This window comes from Nannobrachium achirus (genome assembly GCF_963921795.1).
Source record: "Nannobrachium achirus genome assembly, chromosome: 1".
In the NCBI taxonomy this organism is placed as follows: Eukaryota; Metazoa; Chordata; class Actinopteri; order Myctophiformes; family Myctophidae; genus Nannobrachium; species Nannobrachium achirus.
Window position 1 is genome coordinate 30047001 of NC_137810.1, and position 23531 is coordinate 30070531.

General features: G+C 42.5%; 2 protein-coding genes across 2 annotated transcripts in view; one reads left to right on the plus strand and one right to left on the minus strand.

Annotated features, from left to right (window-relative positions):
* Positions 1 to 13769, minus strand: part of tprb (translocated promoter region b, nuclear basket protein) — a gene marked incomplete at both ends in the record, with an annotated part of 29724 nt that extends 15955 nt beyond the window's left edge. The window contains 27 exons of the mRNA XM_080728089.1: positions 113 to 260; positions 371 to 558; positions 1403 to 1606; positions 1797 to 1913; positions 2091 to 2243; positions 2702 to 2868; positions 4079 to 4253; positions 4448 to 4588; positions 4987 to 5121; positions 5226 to 5388; positions 5954 to 6102; positions 6558 to 6700; positions 6851 to 7014; positions 7226 to 7452; positions 9035 to 9142; positions 9282 to 9479; positions 9771 to 9874; positions 10100 to 10240; positions 10375 to 10462; positions 11152 to 11232; positions 11509 to 11601; positions 11781 to 11945; positions 12113 to 12216; positions 12352 to 12448; positions 12703 to 12776; positions 13004 to 13108; positions 13619 to 13769. Of these exons, the coding sequence (XP_080584215.1) occupies positions 113 to 260; positions 371 to 558; positions 1403 to 1606; positions 1797 to 1913; positions 2091 to 2243; positions 2702 to 2868; positions 4079 to 4253; positions 4448 to 4588; positions 4987 to 5121; positions 5226 to 5388; positions 5954 to 6102; positions 6558 to 6700; positions 6851 to 7014; positions 7226 to 7452; positions 9035 to 9142; positions 9282 to 9479; positions 9771 to 9874; positions 10100 to 10240; positions 10375 to 10462; positions 11152 to 11232; positions 11509 to 11601; positions 11781 to 11945; positions 12113 to 12216; positions 12352 to 12448; positions 12703 to 12776; positions 13004 to 13108; positions 13619 to 13769 (3783 nt within the window). The remainder of the gene's footprint in view (positions 1 to 112; positions 261 to 370; positions 559 to 1402; positions 1607 to 1796; positions 1914 to 2090; positions 2244 to 2701; positions 2869 to 4078; positions 4254 to 4447; positions 4589 to 4986; positions 5122 to 5225; positions 5389 to 5953; positions 6103 to 6557; positions 6701 to 6850; positions 7015 to 7225; positions 7453 to 9034; positions 9143 to 9281; positions 9480 to 9770; positions 9875 to 10099; positions 10241 to 10374; positions 10463 to 11151; positions 11233 to 11508; positions 11602 to 11780; positions 11946 to 12112; positions 12217 to 12351; positions 12449 to 12702; positions 12777 to 13003; positions 13109 to 13618) is intronic.
* Positions 13770 to 19555: 5786 nt separating this feature from the next.
* On the plus strand, positions 19556 to 20347 carry LOC308286978 (pseudouridylate synthase TRUB1-like; the record flags this gene model as incomplete). Its single annotated transcript, XM_080728099.1, has 1 exon — positions 19556 to 20347. The coding sequence occupies one exon, from the start codon at positions 19556 to 19558 to the stop codon at positions 20345 to 20347; it is 792 nt and encodes a 263-aa protein (XP_080584225.1).
* Between the last annotated feature and the right edge of the window lie 3184 nt (positions 20348 to 23531).

Here is a 23531-nt window from a genome sequence, read left to right on the forward strand (position 1 = left end):
AAAGGATCAGGCAAGGTGGAGTGGGAGACACAGGCAGACGGGAACAACGGGTACTCTGACAAATCACCTGACACTCAAACATCTCTGTTGGACCTATACACCTAAGACTGACCTGCATTCTCTCCCTCTCTGAGTTGAGGCTGTCCTGCGCCTCCTTCAGCTCTCGCTCTAGGTGCTGCACCCTCAGACGGTGACGGAGGCTCTCCCCCTGAGCCACCTCGAAACGAGACTCTGCAATCTCTTTCTCCCGACGCACAAACCTAGGAGAGCACGGGGCACAATTTAGCCCTCAGTTAAATGCACTTCAATGTTTCTTTCCCATATGCGACACCTTGTTTATTAAAGCCTGTTATTTTTTATTTATTTTCACCTGAGTATCTCCAGGACTTGGTCTTGAGATTTGCCCTCCTCGGTGAGCGAAATGTTCATGGGGCTCTCGTTGGCAGCACGTTGCAGATTAGCAGCCATCTTGCTGCTCAGGGTCTGGATCTGCTCATGGAGGAGTGTGTTCTGTCTCTGCAGCTCCTCAGAGCGGGTCTCTAGTTTGGACATCTCTTCCTGGAAGACATTCAAGATTCAAAATAGTTTAAAGTGATCATGGTATACATTTATTTAGTTGACCTTTACATTCAAGCATTTGCGACTGGCCTAAAGGCATCCGTATACAAATTAACTCAAACTTTTTTCGCCTTCGGCAAGTCAATAACAAAATGGTAGTGTGCAGGGACAAATAATCCCTGGGTGAGGCATGCATTCCCAATTTACATTGTTACCGAGTAGGCCAGTCATCTAATGTCATTAGTGCTGAGGTAACGGGTACTGCACTGGGTACAGGTACACCAAGTATTCTGACAACAAGTTAGGACAGGGGTCTTCAACAGGGGGTCCGAGACCCCTAGGGGGTCCTCAGAGTTAGTACAGGGGGTCTGCCAAATCTTTGTGTGATCATGTTTGATCACTTGAACCCTAGCATCCCTATTCTTAGTGGAACATTAGCCAAAGAATAGCAGATCTACAAGCTCACAACGCCTTGCGCTGTGAGGCGTTGAGCTTGTAGATCAGCTATTTTTTGGCACAGAGGTTAGACTAGTAGGTATTGACAGTCCAAGTGGTTAAATATATGAAAATACACATTAATCCAACACAATTTTATACGATATGTAGTGGGGGTCCCTGCTTCATCTCTCTCAGAGCTAAGGGGTCCTTGGCCTGCAAACGTTGAAGACCCCTGATTAGGATATTGCATAACCAGGTGGGGCATGCAATCCCAACTTGTGTTCCTTACAGACTTGCATCGTTCCTGACTTGTATGGACCCTTCATTGTACTGTACCACTGGCTGTCATGGGTTACTGCTTAATAATTGACCTATCCATTTATGCAGGCATCTTTTTGCTCCCAACCTTGAAGATCTTCTCTTGTGCCTCCCAGGACACCCTGGCCTCTAGTAGCTGTGCACTGGCTCTCTGTGCCCTCTCCTCCAGTTGGTGCTTGAACTCTGCAGCCTGCAGGGCCTGGGCCTTGGCTGCTTGGAGGGCTTCCACATCAGCCGCATGCAGCATCATCTCCCGCTCATATTTATCCTGGGCTTCAGCTGCACGCTTAGCCTGGGGAACACAGAAAAAATAAAATAAAATCAAGACACAGTGGTTCTAACTAAGGGGGAAGTTGTTTATCGATTCTAAATTTTAATTAATTCTCTATCCAATTTATGTTCATATATCAGTAAAGATATGTCAGAAAAGATTAAGGTTAGTCAAACCGCACTAAGTGGTGTTACAAGTTCAGGTTCCTGACCTGTTCCTGGCTGTCCAATACAGCCTGCTTCTGCTGGGCCTCAGCCATGGCTGCTCTCTGCAACGCCTCCTTGTGGTCTGCCTGAACACTGCTCAGACTTCTCCTGAGCTCGTTCATCTAATAAACATGCACACACAAAGTCAATTTCAATATTCTTGTTGCAGATTCCTCTAAAGGAGATTTAGGAGAACATTTTGACCAAAAATGTCAAAGTGAATACCGTAAATGTTTGCCAAAGCGAGCTACAATAAGCTATAAAATACTGTGTTGATCATTTGCCATTCTTTGGAATACCTGCTGCTCGATAGAGACCAGGGCTTTCCTCTTCTCCTCCTCCACCTCATGCTTTGCCTTCTCTACCTCCAGAAGCTTTTTCTCCAGCTGCCTGTGCTGCTCCTGGCCCTCCTTCACGCGGGATTCAATAGAGGAGCGCACCTCCTCCGTCACCTACACCCAGAACACAGGACAAAGTAAGACATGCAGGCTAATAACCAAAAAAGGCCATCATGCTACATACAGGCCAATATCTACAGTATAACCTGCATGCATCTCAATGTGATCCTGTAACTTTAAAGAAGCTATAGTCAACTTTTTCTTGAAAAACGGATGCTAAAATAAAAATAATGTTTCGAAAATATGTTATAAATAAATAAGCTTCATATATATGTTTCTATTCAAAAATTACCACAAAAAGCATAAAATAATGATAAAATAATCATTTTGGCCATTGTCAGACCGACACTTTGTTTACATTCTAGTCTATAGACTAGGATGTAAACAAAGTGTCGGCCCTACAATGAAAAAGTTGACTATAGCTCCTTTAACTTGTGGTTGATGATTGGTAAAGTAATGTGGTTTGTTGGGATTGTGTCATCCCAACAAACATCACAGTAGACCAGACCCACCTGCTTCTCTTTGTTCAGTGACTCCTCCAGGCTCTGGGCCATGGCTCTGTACTGCTCCATGCTGGAGCTGGCCCCCTTCAGGCGCACTGCCAGCTCCTCCACGCGGGTCTCTGCCTGCTGCAGGCGACCTCGCAGGTCCTCGCTGTCCTGATCTGAAACCTGGACACCTGGAGGTGATAGAAGGGGGGCAGTGAGCAGTGCATAGTTAACATTGGTTGGATGACGTTGCTGTCCGCCAGAAAGCTTGTATCCAATTTCATCTTAGTTCTTTCTGTATTTAATAGTACATCATCGCAAGACTGTGTCACACACAAGTAGCAAAACTAGCCATGTCTACAATTTAGAAAAATAAAGGGACACCAGGTTGAAAGTCTGTAGTCTGTGGTGTTTTTTTTACAGGATGCCAAACGTGTCCATAAACAGACACTGCAACTAGTTCTCTCTTTAAAGCCAATGGATTCCCATGTCCTCTCAGAATATGGGCTCTAAACAACCTCTGGTAAGTGAATTCTGAAACCACTGCTCTGCTGTGTCCCTCTTTTTGCTATCGGTCTTGCCCCCTGTCCACTTGCGGCCCCAACACAAACATTTAACACACACAGTTAACAAAAACACTTCGCCGTCTCAGTTTGTTGAAGACGGACATTTTCATAATTATAGAGCTTCGGGTGATAAAGTAACTACAGGTAACTAAAGACATTGTAAAAAATCATAATCATAATGCAGCAGCCTGTAATGACATTTTATGTCAGATCTTTTTTTTTAACAATGAAAGAATTTGGAACACAGGTGTGTGTGTCCCCCCATTTCCTGAAAAGTCATGGTTTTGGATATACCAGGCTTCTGCCTGACAGTAACGATGAGGACAAAGTAAAGGCGTGATAGAAAGCAATACAAACTATGACTAATAAAACTACAATTTGAGTTCTAATTGTGTTTAACCAACCACAACATTTTCAAAGTCGACCGCTTAAATATTTCATTGGTGTCTTTTACTATGTCTTGCCTCAAACCCACATGAGCAAATAGGAGCTGGGCAATAAATTCAGACCTCCATCTCATAAATTAGGACAAACGTAAAAATAAAGTAAGACAAGACTAAATACTGGACGTAAAATTGACCAATTGAAATAAAACATTTACTGGACTGGGACTGGACGGATTAAATTGGCTTCCATTTCCTTTGGATGCACCAAAACAAGGATACATCTTCCACATTGACTTCAGTAACTCATGGCGTGCATCACTTGACTCACTATCTTTTCTATTGTTATACATTTCTTTTTATTGATTTTTCAAGCCAAGCACAGCCTAAACCTAGGGTCACAAAATGTGATATTTCATCAAATTCACATAACTGTGTTTGTGTGTACAAACCTCTGAAGCTCAGAGTGGGTGTGGTGGGAGCACTGAGCGCCAGTCGGGCCTCCCCGCTTCCCTGCTGCCCCCTGAGGGTGTTGATCTCCAGCTGGGTGGCAGCGAGAAGCTCCCTGGTCTTCTGGTGCAGAGCCACCTGGCTCTCAAGCTGCCTCTTGGCCTCCATCAGCTGGATCTGAGTGAAAGAGGACATGGAGAGACACGGGGAGATTGAGGAGTTACCATGTTATACTTTTAACAAATGTATTTTAAAGATCGGAAGAAGAGAGGGTGTGGATGTCAAAAAATGAGGATCGGAGATAAATCATTGTGTGGTGCGACAGCAGGTAACAACAGATGGGGTGACAGTTGGTGCAAGTCCGTGCTTACATCTTGGTTCCTGTTGAGCAGATGGCGCTGCTCCACCTCGTTCTCCAGCCTCTTCTGCAGCTGGGAGATCTCCCTCTCCTGCTTCTCCACCTGGTTGTTGAGACGCTGACGGGTGTCCGTCTCAGAGCGCTCCAGAGTGGCCTACAACACGTTGGAGGTTAACATTAATGGAGGGGGAGTTGTACTCTATAGGAAAGTTTCTCAACTCATGGGTCTGGGAGCCAAAGTGGATTCTGTTGTGTCCAGACAGGATCACACAAGTTTGGTTGCAAGGTAATAAAAATAGTTTTGATCTTAAAAAAATTCTGCTAGTGTCACAATATTTAGTTTGAGCCTGCAATGCCAAAAATGTAAACATGATACATTGAAACAGCAACTTTCTTTGTTCTTTGTGCCAGTTGTGTGGTGACAACCAAGGAGAAGGAAATACACAGAAAGAAACAAGTACATGCTCAACTACTATTACATTTGGACTTAGTGGGTGATATAGACTAGAGGGTGTTTGTGAGCGAGACTGCACACTGAGACAGGTGAATTACCTGGATGGTCTGGAGGTTGGTGAGCAGCAGGTTCTGGTTCCTCTGCTGGCTGAGGATGGTCTCCTTCTCCTGCATCAGTCTGGACTCCACCATCTTCAGCAGGTCCTTCTCCTTACGCATGTTTTCAGCACGACCCTGAGGTGGTGGAGGGGACACTCCTCAACACTTCATATAAAAAGCATGGCTAATATAGAATATAGATTATTCACCACAGTGTTGCTTAAAACACGAACACACACCTCAGCCATGGTGAGCTTCTCCTGAGCGGCGGCCAGGTCTTGTGTCATGGTGTGAACTGTCTGCTCGCTCTTCTGGGCTGCGGCAGCCATCTTCTGCCCCTTTTCCCTGAGGGAGGCGATCTCCTTCCTGTAGCCCTCCACATTGTCCTGCAGCATCTCATACCTATCACCATCACCAGATGGAAGACAGTATGTCAGTTGCCTAAAAAGCTATTTTCATCCATCTCTAATGTGAGGCAAAGCTGAACAATCCAAATAAATGTCTAAATATTTTGTTGACCGACGAGAGCTGAACTCTTAATTGCAATTTAGTTACAGCGTTATTTATTTTGTGCAGTGGAGTGATTGTTATGTTAATCAATTTCTGCTGAGATTCATGGCTCAATAGAATTCAACAATGCAAGCCTGTGGTTCAATTGTAAAGCTTTTGTACTGGACCAGACACAAATGTGACAAATCAAAGGATGAAAAGCATTAGGAAATGTACTGGACATGTCATAATAGGTGAATAATATTCTGCAAAAACAAAAAATAGCAGATCTACAAGATCACAACCTGATCTTGTAGAGTGGCTATTTTCAGTGTAGAGGGAAAAATCAAGGGGACCAAGTACAGACCTGTGGGGGCTCCGGGTCAACAAAGAATATACAATTTAATTGGCTAAAAGGAGTTGTTTATTGTCACTGTGGGGAGCCAAGCCTTGAACATGTTTTGACTTCCACTCTTACCTCTTGGAGGCAAACTCCAGCTGGGTTGATATCTTGGCATTCTGGGAGCGTAGGTCAGACAACTGCTCCTGCATCTTCTCATTCTGCTCTGCCAAAACCTTGTCGCTCTCTACGCGCTCCTTCTTAGAGGTGGAGAACACCTCCTGCAACTGCAGATGCAACCAGAGTCCAGACACACATGGGTCAAATAGTATTAGTATTATGTTGGTAGTAGAGTAGGGGTATACTGCCCTCTAGTGTTTAGAACATGTACAACATGCACACAATTTAGCTAAGTTTATGGATTAACCTGCCAACAACAACTGATCTAGACTAGGGAAGGTTTGGGGTCATTTTAGATGATATAATGAAATGCAGAAAATGGTTACCATAAGGTTCAGAAGCAGTTTTTATCCACATCAGAAAGACAACACAGAATTTGTTAAACATGTTTAATGCGCTTGGGTTACAAAGGTTGTACAAATCACTGATTTGGGACAGTTGAATAACTGTACGCTGTTGTCATCTGCTGGACAATTATATATACTCAGACTGCTAGGACAGGATCTGATAGCCTGACAGTGCTTTGCGGGTTCGAGACTCACAGTGGAACTCTGACACTCACCTGTCGCAGGGCAGCCTTGGCCTCCACAGCTTCATTAGACTCTGCAGTCATGGAGACAAGTGCAGTGGGCGTGGCTGTGGTAGGCGTGGTCGCCGGTGAGCGGCGAGGAGTGGAGGTCAGGGACAACTCCTCTTGTCCTGTTCCTAAAGAGAAAGTATAGGTCAGTACTCAGTAGCTCAATGGAACAGGCATAAAGGTGGCAGGCACTTTCTGAGACCAGACACAAAGTGGATACTAAATACATTAGCCGAATATAAATAGATTTCTTCTCAAAATAAAAGAATGTACGATACCTTGCTGAGGGAAGCTGACTCCTGTGGCCTGGGCCAGGAGTACACGGTACATGTCCCTCTGCCTGACGATGGACTCGGTCAGCTGCATATGTTGGTTACGTTGGTCCTTCAGACCCTCCAGCTCAGACTGGGCTTTCTCCAGACTGCGCTCCACCTCACTGCGCCTAGGGTAGTTCATTTAAAGTTGCTTAACAGACAATTCGCTATATTGCATGCCTAAAATAACTGGGTTTAACCCTGCAGTTTTAAAACACTGGGCAGGTCACCTAATAAAATTGTGGTCATTATTGTTTGTGATTGTGTACCAGCATCTAACCAACGACAGACATTGTGACCCATTGTGAACCATCAGGTAATTTCTCTCTCTTAACTTACTTGGTGCCTGCAGTCTCCATCTCCTCTTCCTCCTGGGCTTCACTGAGATCCCTGATGGCCACCAGAAGGCGCTGGTTCTGCTGCTGCAACTCCTCCACGCTGCGGAAGGTCACTAGGTGCTGGCTGATCAGCTCTGACGTGCTGCTGATGTCCGCTGAGCTCAGCTCCTCTTCCAGGACCACATGGTTCCCGCGCGCCTCCTCCAGCTCCAGCAGCAGCACACGTACCTGGTGGGAAGAACAGCATGTGGTTTAGAACAGTGGTTCTCAACCTCTTCAGGCCGCGACCCCCAAGATAATATTTGAACTGGGGACCCCCACCCTGATGAGCACTAAGAGTTGAGGCATTACATTTTTATAACACTAGCGTTTTGAGCATGTAGATCGGCTATTTTCACAATTTCTGCCTCTAATATTTGACAATCCTTAAATTGTCACTTTAGAAATGTGTAGATACCCTTAAACTTTGTTTGTTTATTGTTGAGTGAGAAAACAACATTGCACAATAAGTTAATCATCTGGGGAACCCCCAAAATAATTTTAGGACCCCCTCGGGGGTCCCGACCCACAGGTTGTGAACCACTGTTTTAGAACAAGACTAGTGCCGTCAGTGTCCGAATTGTCTTTTCTTAACCACTTTTGTTTGACCTCAATGGAAATGTCATGAGGTCAAGGGAAGATGTGAAGGGTTAGGGTGACTCTAAAAAAAGATAAAAAAAACTGTAAATAGTGTGTAACAGATCAGGGTTTCCCAAAGTGGGTGCCGTGGCACCCTAGGGTGCCGTGATGCCAGTCCAGTGCCACAAAATACTTTGATATTTGGAATGCATCAATATCACTTAGGTTTAATCAATTAGACCTGCTTACTGAAACAGACCTGGTTTTCACTTGAGTTCATTTTCCATCTACCTCAACTCTCTTCACCAAAAACAGATCTACAAGCTCACAAAGCGTCACGTTGTGAGCTTGTAGATAGTCTATTTTTGGTGAACCTTCCCCCCAGAATAGGGATGCTGGGGTTTAATTGGTTAAACGTTATTTTCAATCTGTTCTAATGGAAACGGATATTTATCTGTGACATACCGTATCTCAGAACCGTCTATGTAGCATAATATGATATATGATTCTCAAAATGAACAGTGTAATTCAGGGGTGATAAAAATGTTATTACAGGGGTGCCCCGAGTCACAAAAGTTTAAAAAACACCTGTACTAGATAACATAATTATGCTGTTGTGGATGTTTTTTTCTTTTTTCTTTTCTAGCATTAGATAAAAAGCATTTACAACCAAGTATACATTCATGTTTTTGTCTGTGTCTTACACCTAACAATATACACACTTTCACACAAGTTGAACTGATTCTATTTCTGCGTTTCAAACTTGGCTGCCTGCCAATAAACATCATAGTCTAATGTCTAAAGTCTAATCTGTCAAGTGTAGACACTTACAGTAAGTATCTGTGGTCACTTTCTTTGTATTTGTAATTTACAGCCTTCACACCGACTGAATGTCTTTGCCCATTTTAGGAAGGACCATAAAAAGATAAAAAAAGAGCAAACATTCAAACTAAAACTATGCAAATATGTCAATATTATGGATTTGAAGACGACAAAAGAGCTGATACTAAAACAGTATCATTGCATTTAGTAGAAGAAAAGATTGACCACAAATGTTCAACTTCATTTGGAGCATGCCCTCAGTGGTAGAGTGCAAGAACAGGAGCATTGTGTGGGATTCTCCCGGCTCATATACAGTATGTACACTCTCCCCCACACGCCACTACTGACAATTGTGTATGGAAAGTCTCACCTGTTGAGCCATGTCTACCAGCTGCAGCTCACACCTCCTGTTTTCCCTCTCCAGTAGGGAGGAGCACTTGTTGGATTCATCGCACTCCTTCTGTAGGCGGTGCACCTCCTGAAGATAGTAGATAGTATAAGAAACAAAACAAACCACTACTATAGCAGCAAAAGGAAATGAATGGTGATGATAGGTGCTGATAAAGGAATACTCCCATCCATCCCTGCACACAACCAGCATAGTCCAAATGACTCACCTTCACAGACTGTTCCAGCTTGGCTGACAGGCTAGCAACAGACTTCTGCATGCGCTCGTGTTCATCTCTCTGTCGTTTAAGGATGGGAGCCTTGGCCTCCACCTCTTGCACTATGTCATCCAGGTACTTGTTTGCCCGCTTGTTCTCCAATCGCTCCAGCTCCAGCTGTTCTTGGCTCTCCACATAGGCTGTGTAAAGCTGCGGTAGAGGGGAGTTTATAACAGTCAATGATGGTTCATGATTACTGGGCACAACTGTACGTTTAGACTACTTTCAGCAACAAAGTTACCTAAATGCAGTGTAACATAATCACATCCATAGTTTGGACAAAAGTCTACTTCAAGGGAGCGTTAAAAGTTGCAGATCATTAACTGCACATGTTCATTTTGGAATGTTTGTCAACAATAATATGTTTGGGCACAAACAAAAAAACACATATAGGCTGTGAGATATTTTGGTCAAGTTAGTAAAAGAAAGTAATACGAGTACCTCAGTCAGCTTCATGCCAGGTTTTATCTTGGCTACAGCGGCTGCTGTCGGAGACATGGTCGTCATCTGCTCCTCCGACAGTAATGAGGCTGCATTAGCAGGAGCTAGAAATACAATGAATGTCAAGTCTACAAATGTATTCTTCTAGTTAAACTGACCACAACTGTTCTTGATGATATCGATTTTATTCTAAATTAAATCATATTGTACCACTAATGTTATCAATACAAAAAGAAAATAAAGGACAAGATTAAACTGACACAGTAAGACCATCAGGGGTGAAAAGAGCACTCAAGACAGAGTCACTCAAAGTCCGTGCTCAAAGTTACCTCTGAATTTGGGGTCAGACAGCAGTACATTGGCATTGTCCAACTCTTTCTCTAGGCTCTGGATCCTCTCCCTGAGCTCAGCGGAAGCCTCGTCTTTGGCACCATTCATTTCCTCTAGCTTCTCCTCCAGGGCTTTGTTTGCTGTGGTGGGGAGAGCATTCGTTTGTTTTTCCTCCAGTATGTATAAAATATCCGTGTGTATAAAGGCCCTTTACCACTGGGCAAAATAGCCAAACTATGACTTAGATTGGGGCTGCTAGATGTATTCATCTCACCTTCTCCAGCGTCCTTCAGTAACTTGTGCAGCTCCTCCACCGCACGACTTAGCTCTTCACTCTTTGACTCAGAGTCGGCTGCTGCTCCCTGAAAACAGAGGTATATTGCGTTAGCAGTGGTCAATTCTAGCTAATGGAACTACCGGCACTAGGCAAAATTCTACAGGACCACAACAGCATTTTCTGATGTAGTACCTGAATTTGAATGCCAGACAGAAGTAAAAAATCAAACCTCGGTTCGAAGTGAAGCGGTGAATCTTAGTATAGAATTGTCTGGAGAATTGTCTAGAATCTTAGTATAGAATTGTCTGAATTGTCTGGAATTGTCTACAGGACAGATAAAGCCTATTCATTCTGAACTGAAATGACCATATATGGACATGGGACACACATTTTGCTTTTTGAAAAAGCCTATTCATTCTGGACTGATATTCTGCACGTACGGGACAGAAAAAAAACTGTTCATTCTGGCCTGGAGTGACCATATATGGACATGAGGTGACATACATTGTGTTTTTGAAAAACCCTGTTCATTCTGGACTGAGATCACCATATATGGTAATTAAACGGACATTCTGTTTTTGAAAAAGCCTGTTCATTCTGGACTAAAATGGCCATATATGGGCGTGGGACACACAAAGCCACTCATAGGAAGCGGTTTTCACCACTTCAAAAAGAGATGACATTTACACTAGGTCAGTGTTTCACAAGCAGAGGCAGGGTGTACTAGTGGTGGCATAGGTCTAATTATAATATTATATCATATTCTTTACCAACCTTATATAAATTAGACAGCTTAATGTTGGCATTCAGCTCGTTCCTGAACTTCTCTTCCATGCTTGCCTGTTGTTCCTTGGCCTGAAAGGAGATGTCCAATCACATGACTCATGAGATCTCACAATGCAGCCAAAGACATTTATTTTGAAGACTTATGTGATCCCAATTTCTTCACTGCATCTTAAAGTAATTTTAGCTGTAACAATTCAACACAAAAAAGGAAACTTTGGGAAGCCTATAGCCCAATTTATGCTTTGTCGCACGATGATAACAGCAGACCTCAAAGTTCATGTGTCATGGATGCAACGGCTATTTTCACGGTACCATGATATGGCAAAGTATAAATCAGACACATACCTCTTTCAATTTGCCAATGATGTCTTCAGCCTGTCTCTGAAGGTTTTCATTTGAGGTCTTCAAGCTAGCCACTTGGTCTTGCAATCTGTTCAACTTAAAAACACAAAGAGAACAACACATTAACACACACATCTCAACTAAATTAAACTCAGCTCTTATATACTAACCATATTATTATTACCGGTAATGGGAATTATTTTTTCCAACAGAAATGTTCTGTAAAAGAAGATAATAAATTTAGGAGGACAAAAAGCAACAGGTAAAATACATACCTCATCCTCTTTGTTCTCCAAGTTGCATTTAAGTTCCAGGATCTCATTACCCTTCTGGCGGGACATAGACAGCAACATCTCGCTCTTGGCTTTTAGCTCTCCGTTTAGCCAGGTTAGCTGACCCTGAAGTAACTCCTTTTCCTGGTCCATACGCCTCTCCCTGTACTGAACAGCCAATCCACAGGAGTAAAGTCAGGGGTGGGTAGGATTGGTTTTATGGTCTTCTTTTCATCGTGCCCGTGTATTTCACTGGCCCTGACACATGCATCTCAGCCACAATGAGTAAGCATGGGACTTGCATCCATCCTCTGAATTTAGACCTTATGGCTTACCTTTATGTTCACCTCTGCAGCTTCAAGCTCGTCCAGTTTCATTTGCAGCCCCATCTTGGAGGCGCTGACTTCCACCAACTTGTCATTGAGCTTCCTGGTGTCCTCTGGTGAGGAAAACAAATTCCAAGACTAAGAGTTGAGTACAGGTATGTTATATCCAAGGTCTGCAAAATGTACTTGTTTGTGTTGACACTTATAGGTCAATGTTCTGATATATTTCAAATGAATTCAATCCATACCATTAAGAGTGTCCACTTCCAAGGATCTCCTCTCCAATGTTCGCACAAGCTCTCGTTTTTCTGCCTCCAGTTCTTCTTTGGCTTTTGACAGCACAGTCTAAAATAGATGTAGCAATTGTATTTATTGGCACTTGTGCTGGCTACAACTGTAACTGGTGTGGACATCCAAATTCTCCCTAATGCAAATGTTGCCTTTTTTACATTTTTGTGGTAGTCCACAAAAAATGTTAACAGTGTTTGTAATAGTATTTACTGTAAATACATAACTCTGAAAACCAAACTAATTTGCCAAAGCCACAGTCGTCATGTAACCAGCTACTAATATTAATAGATAACTTCCATTTCCCTTACCTGTTCTGATAATAATTTCTCTTGAGCAACTTCATATTCCTTGTTCTTTTCGCGAGCAGTATTTAGTTCCTCCTCTATTAAAAAGAAAGAAATATCATCAAAAGGCAAACATTAAAGATAAATGACATGTTAGAACACCACATGTTTCTGGTTCCAATCTGAAGCTATGTGAAACTGATTCGAACAGGAAATGGGAACATCACCTTTACTTCTTTACTACCTTTACTTTACTTCTGGAAAAGGGGATTAAAGTCATGCAGAATGTATGTGTATAACCATAATTATAATCAAAAAGTCTTACGAAGCTCAGCGAACGCCTTTTTCAATGCCTGGTGATCATGAGTCTGGTGCACAAACTCTTCCTGGCAATGTTCCAGCAGCCTCACTTTCTCGAAGAATTGTTGCTCTGAGGGACAAAAGACATCAAAAGCACATTGAAATGTGTCTGACACACCTGGCTGTGTCTGTCCTGTTGACAGTGGACACTAATGACTTTGGCTTGCTTGACCATGTGATTTGTACCCATAGTGAAAGAAAGATTTATTAACAGTAGATCGTTACTTAAAATGTGACACTTTTTAATATGTATCTTTATTAATCCACTGTATTAATCCACAGGCTTCGTTCATCATACTATGCAAAACGTTATGTTTGTTGTGAATTATGTGACTAGCTACTAGCATAGAGTTCTAGACACAGCTACATTCTGAGTTGGTTGCGCGCAGGGTCGCGCTCGTGCATCGAAAATAGCCGATCTAAAAGCTCACAGCCGACACAGCGAGTCGCATCGTGACGCGTTGAGAGCTTGTAGATCGGCTATTTTCGAAGCGCACCACCGGCGCGCAGCTAGGTTAATATGCCAAAACAAGCTACAGCTACCCCAGCTTTCTGCCCCAAATAACTGGCTCTATCTTACCGTTATCGACTCTGGACTGCTCCTGCTGTGCTTTCAACGAGTCTATCTCATATTGCTGGTCCAAGAGGAACTTTTCGAGTTTATTTTGAACCGCTTTAGGTAATTTACTTATCTCTGTTCGTTCCAACACTTGCAGCAGTACCGCCGCCATTTTTCCCGTGTCAGTGAAAAGTGAGCATGCGTAGTTGGGGTTTTTCAGATCATAGGGCATTATGGGACCTGTAGTTTATCGATAGCACGTTTTGATTGATTGATTGAAGAATGTATTAGAAGTTTGCAATAGAAAAAAGTACAGTTTCATGACAGTACAAATCACTGGTACAAGGTCAACTAAAAGGAGATCCTAGAAAGCCGAGGCTTATTTCCACAGGAACCACACTTTAAGTATCTCATATAACATTGAAAGACAGACGGATAGAACATAGTACTTTATCTAGGATAATATCAGTTTTAAAAGCATAACATCAAATACAAAAGGCAGAATACAAAGAAAAAGGGGGGGGGAGCATGGGGGCTTAGTCTATTTACAAGTCACGGGTAGCTGCTGTCTGAAGGTGACTTTTCATACCAATTTTGAAGGAGGCTAGGGATTTGCTCTCCTTTAGGGCTTGTGGAAGGGCGTTCCACATGTTGATGGTATAGCAGGAGAACGAGTTAGCGCCTTGTTTAGTGTTAAATCTACGCTGATGATGATTAGTGGAGCTGCCTCTGGTGTTATGATCGTGAACATCCTTGACCTTTAAGAAGTAGTTTGTCAGGTACATGGGAATCTTGGAGGTGTAGTGTATCTTGTACACCAGGCCCATTGCAAGATGCTGTACTCTGTCAGCTACTTTGAGCCACCCCACGCTTTCGTGGTGATGCTCGGTAAGGTGGGTCAGAGTGAAAAAGGTTCAGGCGAAGGAGGACAAGTCAACAAGCAAATGCCCAAATAATGTTCCAATTCTTGCAAATATTTGTTACCACCTCACCCCGCCCAATCCCATACCCAACTTGGTGTGGTGAATAGTGGATTTCTAAACACCGGGGGTCATGGAAGGAAGGAATTACTGCAACTTGACTGCACTTGATTGATTGATTGATTGATTGATTGATTGATTGATTGATTGATTGAAGACTTTATTAGATATTTGCATAGGGAAAGGTACATCTTCAATACAGTACACTACAGTTCACTGGACGGTAGGCCTACACGGTCAACCAAAAGGAAACTCAGGTAAGACGAGGCTTATTTCCATTGAGATCCTTCTCTTTAAACTCATATAACTATTAATAAATAGTTGTCTTAAATTCTATGCACTGATTGTTTCCATTTTTATGTCCACAAGGCTCAAGTCTTTACACAAGGCTATTTCCCCAGCAGATGGCGACAATGCATCGCTTTGGAAAAACGGTAGAGGTAATGCAACAATTTCCTTTCAACCAGCAATCAATTCAATGAAATCAGTAGATTTCTAGTAAAGGTGGTGTAAAATGATATTTTTTGTTTGTTTAAAATATCTGTTAAATTGTTCTGTAATAATTGCTGTTGTGAAACAGGGTCGTCAGTCTACATAATCAGAGGATACAATCTGTGAATAAATTCCTTACCAAGACATTTCTTCACCAATGTGTTTGTAAAGATGTCTAGTAACACATCTTACAAAGTTTGAAATTCAATATCCCTAAGCGAATTTTTGACAGCTGTTGAAAGTTGGGGTGCCATTGACTATATACTAGTTGGAAAAAAGACAAAAAAAATCTTCTTGAAGTATCATGTGAGGGGCCAAACTAGGATTTTTCATGATTCTGAATTACAAGCATTTGTTTTGCACGAAAAACACGCCTTGGGCTATAAACGGCCCCCAAAAAAAATAATTGTGATGTGTATGTAGAATACCTGGTCCCTTGAAGTGAACGGAGATGACGCAACTCTCCAATAGAGGGCTCTGCTCATAGGGACATACCGTGCGTGTTCATATGGACATAGTGGACGACGAGACGTCATTATATCCATACATGGAGTTCCGTGCTCATACGGACAAAGTGGAGATGGCCAATCCTTCAGTAGCACCGGCCCACAGAGCAGAGAGACATCACATGATTAGCCCACTGGCTTGTCTGAATACTGGCCTAGTAGCCCAAACACGGGCTACTGTGGCCCAGGAGTCTCACCCAAACATTTAACAGCATACAAGTCCAGAACGCGGCGCTGCCTCGATGCGTTGTGGGCTTGTAGATCTTCTATGTTCGGTTCGTGTCGGTTTGGGTGGGCCGGTCTGGGCCAAGAATCCAGGGCTGAATTTACGTCCCAGTCTGGCCCTGCACTCATACGGACAGTGTCGGACACTCATTAATACACACAAAGCCAGACGTAGGAGTGGTTAGCTCAAAAAAGAGAATACTCACTCTTGCCACTTTGTGCGTTCCATTGCCTTTATAAATGTTGTTGGTCAAGGGCCTTAGCACTGTTGTACATGCCTAACATGCAGGTATGTCTTATGGTGTAACACAGGAAACCAGAAGACCCAGAGGAATTAACCACAATGGGAGTCGGAGAACATGCAAAGGCCCCAGTATGAACCTTCTTGCTGTGAGACAACAGTAGACTAATCACTTAGCCACCACATCAAGGTACAACACAAAATGGCAACAACACAAGTCCAACACAGTACAGTACAATGATGCTTGAACTAGAGGACTCTGAGACAGGGAAATCCTAAACAGGTTGTATCAAAGGCTGCTACTAGCTGTAACAGACTTTAGGTCCAAAGCACATTTTTAAGAGGCTTAAAGGCTATGTAGATGCACGGTATTGTTGCGGATAAACTATTTCAAGGATAATCCCTGGGTTTCTCCTACAGCCTTGTTGACTGGACACAGTCAACAGACAGTCTTAGGCACACAAATTGGTTCCTGTGCCTGCTAATTGTGTTAAGCAGTTTGAACTGTGGGTTGAGGACAAAGTGGAGCAGTCATATCATACCAATGTGTGTCCAGTAGCCTATGTATCAAACACCAGACATCAAGTGGTGACTAATCTGCGAACTGCAATGATCATACTGTCTTAAAAAAATCTCAATCTCTTAAATTAAGTAATTTTCCTGTTAATACATGATATTTGCACTTTAAAAAATACTGCTGCTGCTACTGATGATGATCATTATTATGATCAAATAGAGATATACTGTAATATCATTGTAATGTCCTGATGTAAGAACTACCTCTCAAATACTATCACTTCATTCATTCTTATTGCCAGACAGTTTGATAACGTTTGTCAGTAAAAAGTACTTGAGGACATGGATAGAAGACAAAGACCTTCAAACGGTTCACATCTACTGTGTGGCTGCTTATCAAGGTCAGGACAACTGATAAAGCTTACTGTATACTGTACACGTAGCGTATGCCTTGGAACCACAAAACAGAATCATATAATACAGAGGTACATACCCTCTGTCAAGAAGGTCCTAATTTCTCTGTTTACTAGCATAAGCCACAATTCACCTAACCGTGACACTGTGAGTGTCAATTGATTTGAAGAGAAAGCAGGAAGCAGCTTAATTTGATTCACGACACTCATGAATGTCAAATTGTGGCTGAATTATATGTATCTGTGTACTGGTTTTGTCATGTTTGAACTGTTCAAACCTCATTAGGGTCACAGAGGAGTCAGATTTGTTATCAGGCTATTGGTTGAGGTTGGTTAACATACACATAGCCTATTGTAGACATTGGGAGTGACCTTTTCTGCTTTTCTGTAAGTTTTCTATTCCTGCCTCTGTATTGTTTGCTATCTACTTCTACTGTAGGCCCCAGTTTCTAAAGGAAAAAATATGTATGGACTTTATTTTTTTTAAAGAACAAAAGACGTTGTTTTAAGAAGTGCTTTTAGAGCTTTAGCTTTTCTATAGTTTCTTTGAACTCCAATGCCAGTTTTGCTATTATTGCATTTAATGTTATAGCCTTAACATTTGAAAACATCAGTCTTTCATCTGTGATTTAATTACATGATCTCTCATTATGTCCAGTACATGTTGCAATGCTTCATCATCATACTATACAGTACCTAACGTAAATATTACATACAGTGATATAAAGGTAATCTTCCCAATACAAGAACTACCACTACTCATTACTATCACTTCATTCATATTTCAAGGAAATTAATGCGAGACTATTTAATGAAGTCAGTGAAAAATGCTTCAGGCCTTCCTCTGGCAACATCTTAATTCTTAATAATTCATCGAGGCATTGTTTGCATTATCCTGGATTACTGCTTTTTCATCCAAGAGGATGCTTTAAGACTTAAAGTCTAAGTAAACGCCTCCGCAGTTTCAGTTTCAACACTACCGGTGCCCCTTGTGACACATACTGTACACCGTATAACCATGTCTAGACAGGTTTTTAACAAACACCAGAGTACTCCTTATTGTCTGTAAACGTCTTAAACTGAATTAGATGTTTCAACACTTGTTAGAAAAGTGAAACCCAGAGTAAATACTTTGTGTCAAATATGGCTACATTATGTTGCATTCCATGGTGGGTGTGGTATGTATAGTCACATGTAGCACCTAACTCATGCCTTCTGTACTATTCTATTAGGGTGGGGCCTCGATATCGACATTGTGACGATAATATACATTTTCTTTAATACATTTTCAAGCTGTGAGCTTGTAATTGGCTATTTTTGAAAACTGTTAAATAGGGCTAAACTGATTAAAAGTAGGAAAAGACAACACTTACAGTATATCATATCATGATATTCAATATCCAAAATTCAGTATCATCGTGATATCAATAATATCGATATATGGCACTGGCCCAGCCATATCTTCTATTACCCATCACCAATTTTGTCTTATGTAACCATTTAGTGTTTATTTTATCTGTCAGTGTTCACTTCAGTCGGTCCATTCATCGATCTTTCCTTCCACCCATCCATCCATTCATCCACCCACGCACCCATCCATCCACCCACCCACCCATCCATCCATTCACTCACCTACCCACCCATCCATTCATAATGTTGGTGAAAAATCGCAGTATCACTCTTATGAGACCTGCCCTAGGCTAAAAGAGGACTTAAATGTGTGGGTGGCAGCAGGACTAACATTAATTAGTTTTGTTGAATTATGCTACTGTGACTATTTACTATGGCATTTATCCTTTACCCTTCCTCCCCCTTCGTCATATTACTCAGTCCTTTGTTTTGGTAGTACACGTATCCTGGAAAACTTTGTAAATCTGACATCTTTTGATAATAGTCATTAACAATAACAAAATAGTTCTGGAATATATGATGTTGTCCTGGAAAATCATTTATGTTTAAAACAATTGAAGACACCACATCCTGATGACATATTCAACCACTTAAGCTACTTTATATATATTTTTAAAGAACATAATAACTGATCTATAAGCTAACTACTTTTTGCCAGACCCATGAAATGGGTAGGCCTACATAAGCAAATGTCGGTCTGTCCGGGTTTTCTATATAAAGGGTATATATGATGATGACATGATGATGACATGCCTACAAAAGGCATGATGTCATAAATGATGATGACAGACAGGGGGTCTGGCACAACCAGGTTGACCTGGTCTAGTTTTGATGTACATTCTTTCTTTTTTTGCAAAACATTTTGAAAGTTTTTACCTATAATGACAAATTGGCTTCAGGGAGGCCCGGCCAGCCAGCCGGCTAGCGGGCAGGTGGATGGAACTCTGACATCACAGGGAAAGGGAAAAGGACTGACAGTACAGAGATCTCCATGTATGGGCATATCAGCATGCCCATATATGGGCATATATTGATTTGATTGATTGAAGTATTTATTAGAGGTTTGCTCATTTATAATACAGTGTTGTATCATTAGATGTACCTCCTCTTACATCAGTTAACTTTCAATATAGCTTACTAGAAGTTTGCATAGGAAGAGCAGCACAACCAGCATCATGTCTGCATCGTCTGTCAGTTTATCTAAACTCCAGTCCCTGAAAGGCCTTTTTGCCATTCACAAGAAACCAGGAGCCACTTCCGCAGACGTGTTGAACACATTAAAACAGACTTTACTGAAAGAAGCAGGTATGAAGAATCCTAATCCACGAAAGAGAAAAAAACAAGAGTTGAAAATGGGCCACGGTGGGACCCTGGACAGTGCTGCCTCTGGTGTACTAGTTGTTGGCATCGGCAGTGGCACAAAGATGCTCGGAAAGATGCTGTCCGGTTCAAAGAAATACTCTGTCACAGCAGAACTGGGGAAAGCCACTGACACTCTGGATAACACTGGCCAAGTCACTTTGGAGAAGGACTTTGATCACGTCACCAGAGGAGACTTGGAAGACAAATTAAAATTGTTCACTGGCGACATCATGCAAGTGCCACCACTTTACTGTGCACTGAAAAAGGACGGCAAGCGGATGTCCGTCCTGCTGAAACAAGGACACAGCGTTGAAGCCAAACCAGCCAGACCGGTTACTGTTTACAAGCTAACACTGAAGGACTTCAGCCCACCTCTGTTCACCCTGGATGTTGAATGTGGCGGTGGGTTTTATGTGAGAAGCTTGGTGGACGACCTTGGAAAAGCTGTGTCCAGCTGTGCTCACGTCAAGGAGCTGATCCGGACCAAGCAGGGTCCGTTCACCTTGGAAGAGCACGCCCTGCACGAACACCACTGGACCCTGGAGAAGATCCTTCAATGTCTCCGCCCCTGCTCTGATGAACACACCACGCCATCTGAAGGCTGATTCACACGCCCTTGGCCCATTGAGATCTGGAATTGTTTTGTGCTTTGGCAGTTGGAGGAAGGATTTGGAGGTATAGAGTCGGGTCAAAAATAGTTGGAGACCGGTGGCGCAGTCGGTAGCGCTGTCGCCTCACAGCTAGAAGGTTCTGGTTTTGATTCCCGCTGGGGGACACTGGAGGCGTGTTCTCTCCTCCACGTCATCAGCGCTCACACCCTAGGTGGGGCTGGTAAAAGGGCATTTCTGTGTGGAGTTTGCATGTTCTCCCTGTGTCTCCTAGGGTAGATTCCCTCACAAAAACATACCTCCCCTGGCCAACCGGGGCGCCTGATGGAGGGGAAAGGAACTTTCCCCTCCACCACGCGTTCCTTCCACGCACTACATCCAACCGGGGAAGCTCCCCATCAGGTGAAAAGAAGCCGCCTGCTCACTCCTCATGCACTGAAGGAAGCATGAGCTCAGTTCGGGGCCCTCCCCAGGTGTGGGATTGTGGGAAAAAATTGTATAAAAAAAAAAAGGTACAGTTTCATGACAGTTACAAGGTCAACAAGACAAGATGCAATTTGGGGAATTGAGAGTGTGGCTGCAAGCTTAGTGTTGTTGCCTATTATGACCGAATTGAACTCAATGGACTTACTATATAATGGTGACGTCACCGAGAATGCTGCTTCCTGATTGGCTATGTTGACCGTAATAAAATAATGTCCGGACTAGAACAAGTCTAGTCTGGTTGCAACCACACTTCTCGCCCCCCTAGTGGCGAAAAAAAAGAACCTCTGGGAACTCAGATTGCAACCACACTAACTGAAAGATGCAATTGTAAATTGCAAGTGTGGTTGCCTATTTATTGCCTAGTTAGCCAGAACATCAAGTGAAACAAAAGATACTAAACTAAATACATTTTATTTGGGTCACTTTAATGAAAGTGTACACATTGACTGATGAGGGTGTTTCATTTGTGAAAAGGCCTGTACACAGTAACATCCTGTTAATTTTACTCGGTGTGTACAAATGGAACAGTGCCATTTACAGTGCCAGCCCACCCAGTTTCCGTTGTACATTTTGGGTAACCGGGGAAGGGGATGCCTCCGATGGGGTCTGTATTGCTGTGTCATCATGACGTCACCTCAGTGAGTTGGGCTTTTGTGTGTGTGAACTGGAGCATTGCAGCTGGGCCCAACAACAAGCAACACAAAAGCTCTCCAATTAGGGAAGCAACAGAATTGAACGACCAATCAAAATGAGAGGAATCAGAAGGTCAGCGCTTTGGAGTAAATATTTATGTGAGGTACAGCAGTGAGTCATCTGCCTCTGATAGGGTTTGGTTATAGCATATTGAGGCATGACATGTCTTCTGATCGCATGCTGTCGGGTGTTTTCCTTTTTGGGCCTCCTCTAAATAGAGTTGAGTCACCTTGTTTGGTTTTAAGTTGTTTCATAACCCTCTCGTGAATTGAAACATTCTATTGCTGCACTCGATGAACTCTGACCCCCTGTGATCAGCCATGCACTTATTGCACATGGCTGTGATGCTGTGCAGCCCACATTATCTACATATACCGTATGTAGAAACACTTTTGGTCGGCGTGAACTGTGAAGGCCAGGCTGGCCAGCAGTAACATGTACTGTGCTGCGTGAAATGTCCAGATGCAATATTTGAGCTGCTTGTGATATTTTGTCGAGGGCATGCACTGTTAGTCTGGGTGCCCAGCCTATCTGGTGGGACTGTTGTGACATGTTTGTGCACCTTGGGAAAGCCTTGTTGCACGGAAGGTTCTTGTGGGAGGTATCCCAGAAATTATGATAAATCTTAGACACGCTACTCTGTGCACACCAAGTCATCTCCAGTTACAGGTCATGCAGGCGATATGTATCAGTGCAAAACAGATTCTCTGATTAATGTACTCTGAACCAATGACCTTATTGCAGACAAGTTGTCTGCAGAATGGGGGAATGTAACATCAACATTAAACTACAGTAGATGTCTTGGCATGTATATGAAAGGATAATATATTTTTTAAAAGATATACAGACATAGTAAATTGGGCAAAATGTTCATATGACTTGCATCTTCAAGGCATTCTAAGTTAACATACCATATTGTTTATTACATACTGTATGTGTAATAAAAGGATACAGTGCTGGGTTGGACACACTGGACCCTATACCTTCCCTTTAACTTCGAACAACATTTATATGTTTTAAAGATCTGTTTTGGGGGTTTTATGCCTTTATTGATAGGACCTACTGATAGGACCTATTGTCCTGACAGGAAATGGGGTGAGAGATGGGGAGTAACACGCAGCAAAGGTCGTCGAAATCAGGATTCGAACCCACGACACGCCCAGGCATCAGGGCGGTAAACTTGGTATAGGGTTAACTATTGGTTGAACATTAATAGTAATAGCTCAACAGTAATAAGGTAAAGAGAAAGAAAAAAGAGCACATGGAGCATTGCCATGGGGATGAATGATTTAGAAGATGGCAGCTGCTAGTAAAACATAATGATGCCCATTTTCTGTCAATTCTAACAGGAGGCAGGAAGTAGATTAATTTAATTTATGATTTAGTTATCAAATTGCGGCTAAATAATATGCGTCTGACTGTACTAAACACGCTTCTGTTGTGGTTTGTGTTATGCTTGAACTGTTCAAACCTGATTAGGGTCACAGAGGAGTCAGATTTGCTCTGTTAACAGGCTATTGATTGAGGGTTGGTTAACATGTCACAGCCTGTTGGAGACATGGAGAGTGACCTTTTCTGTAAAGTCGTGTTCTACATATCCCTGCCTCTGATCAAGGCCTATACTGATCAGTACATGGTTATTCTAGGTCAAAATAAATAAGTAAGTAAACAAATACATTAATTTATAAATGATTTTTTTACTAGAGTTCTGTAGCTTGCTTTTACTGAAGATTGAGATGAGCGTAAAAGTTTTCCTTTTTATTATGGTCCTCAGGCCCACACAGATATAGAAGCACACAGACACCAAAGCTCCAGCCTTAATCCGCTTTTAAGAGGATTGACCTGATCAGCTCAATTTGGACTTCTCTGAAGACAAGGACTGTCCATCACTGAATGGCACTCTTTGATACAGGATTATGTAACCTGACGGTTGTCTGACTCAATCTCTGCCTATTCCAGGAAAGCAATGGCAAGGCCACAATGTATGGCATTACATGTTTGT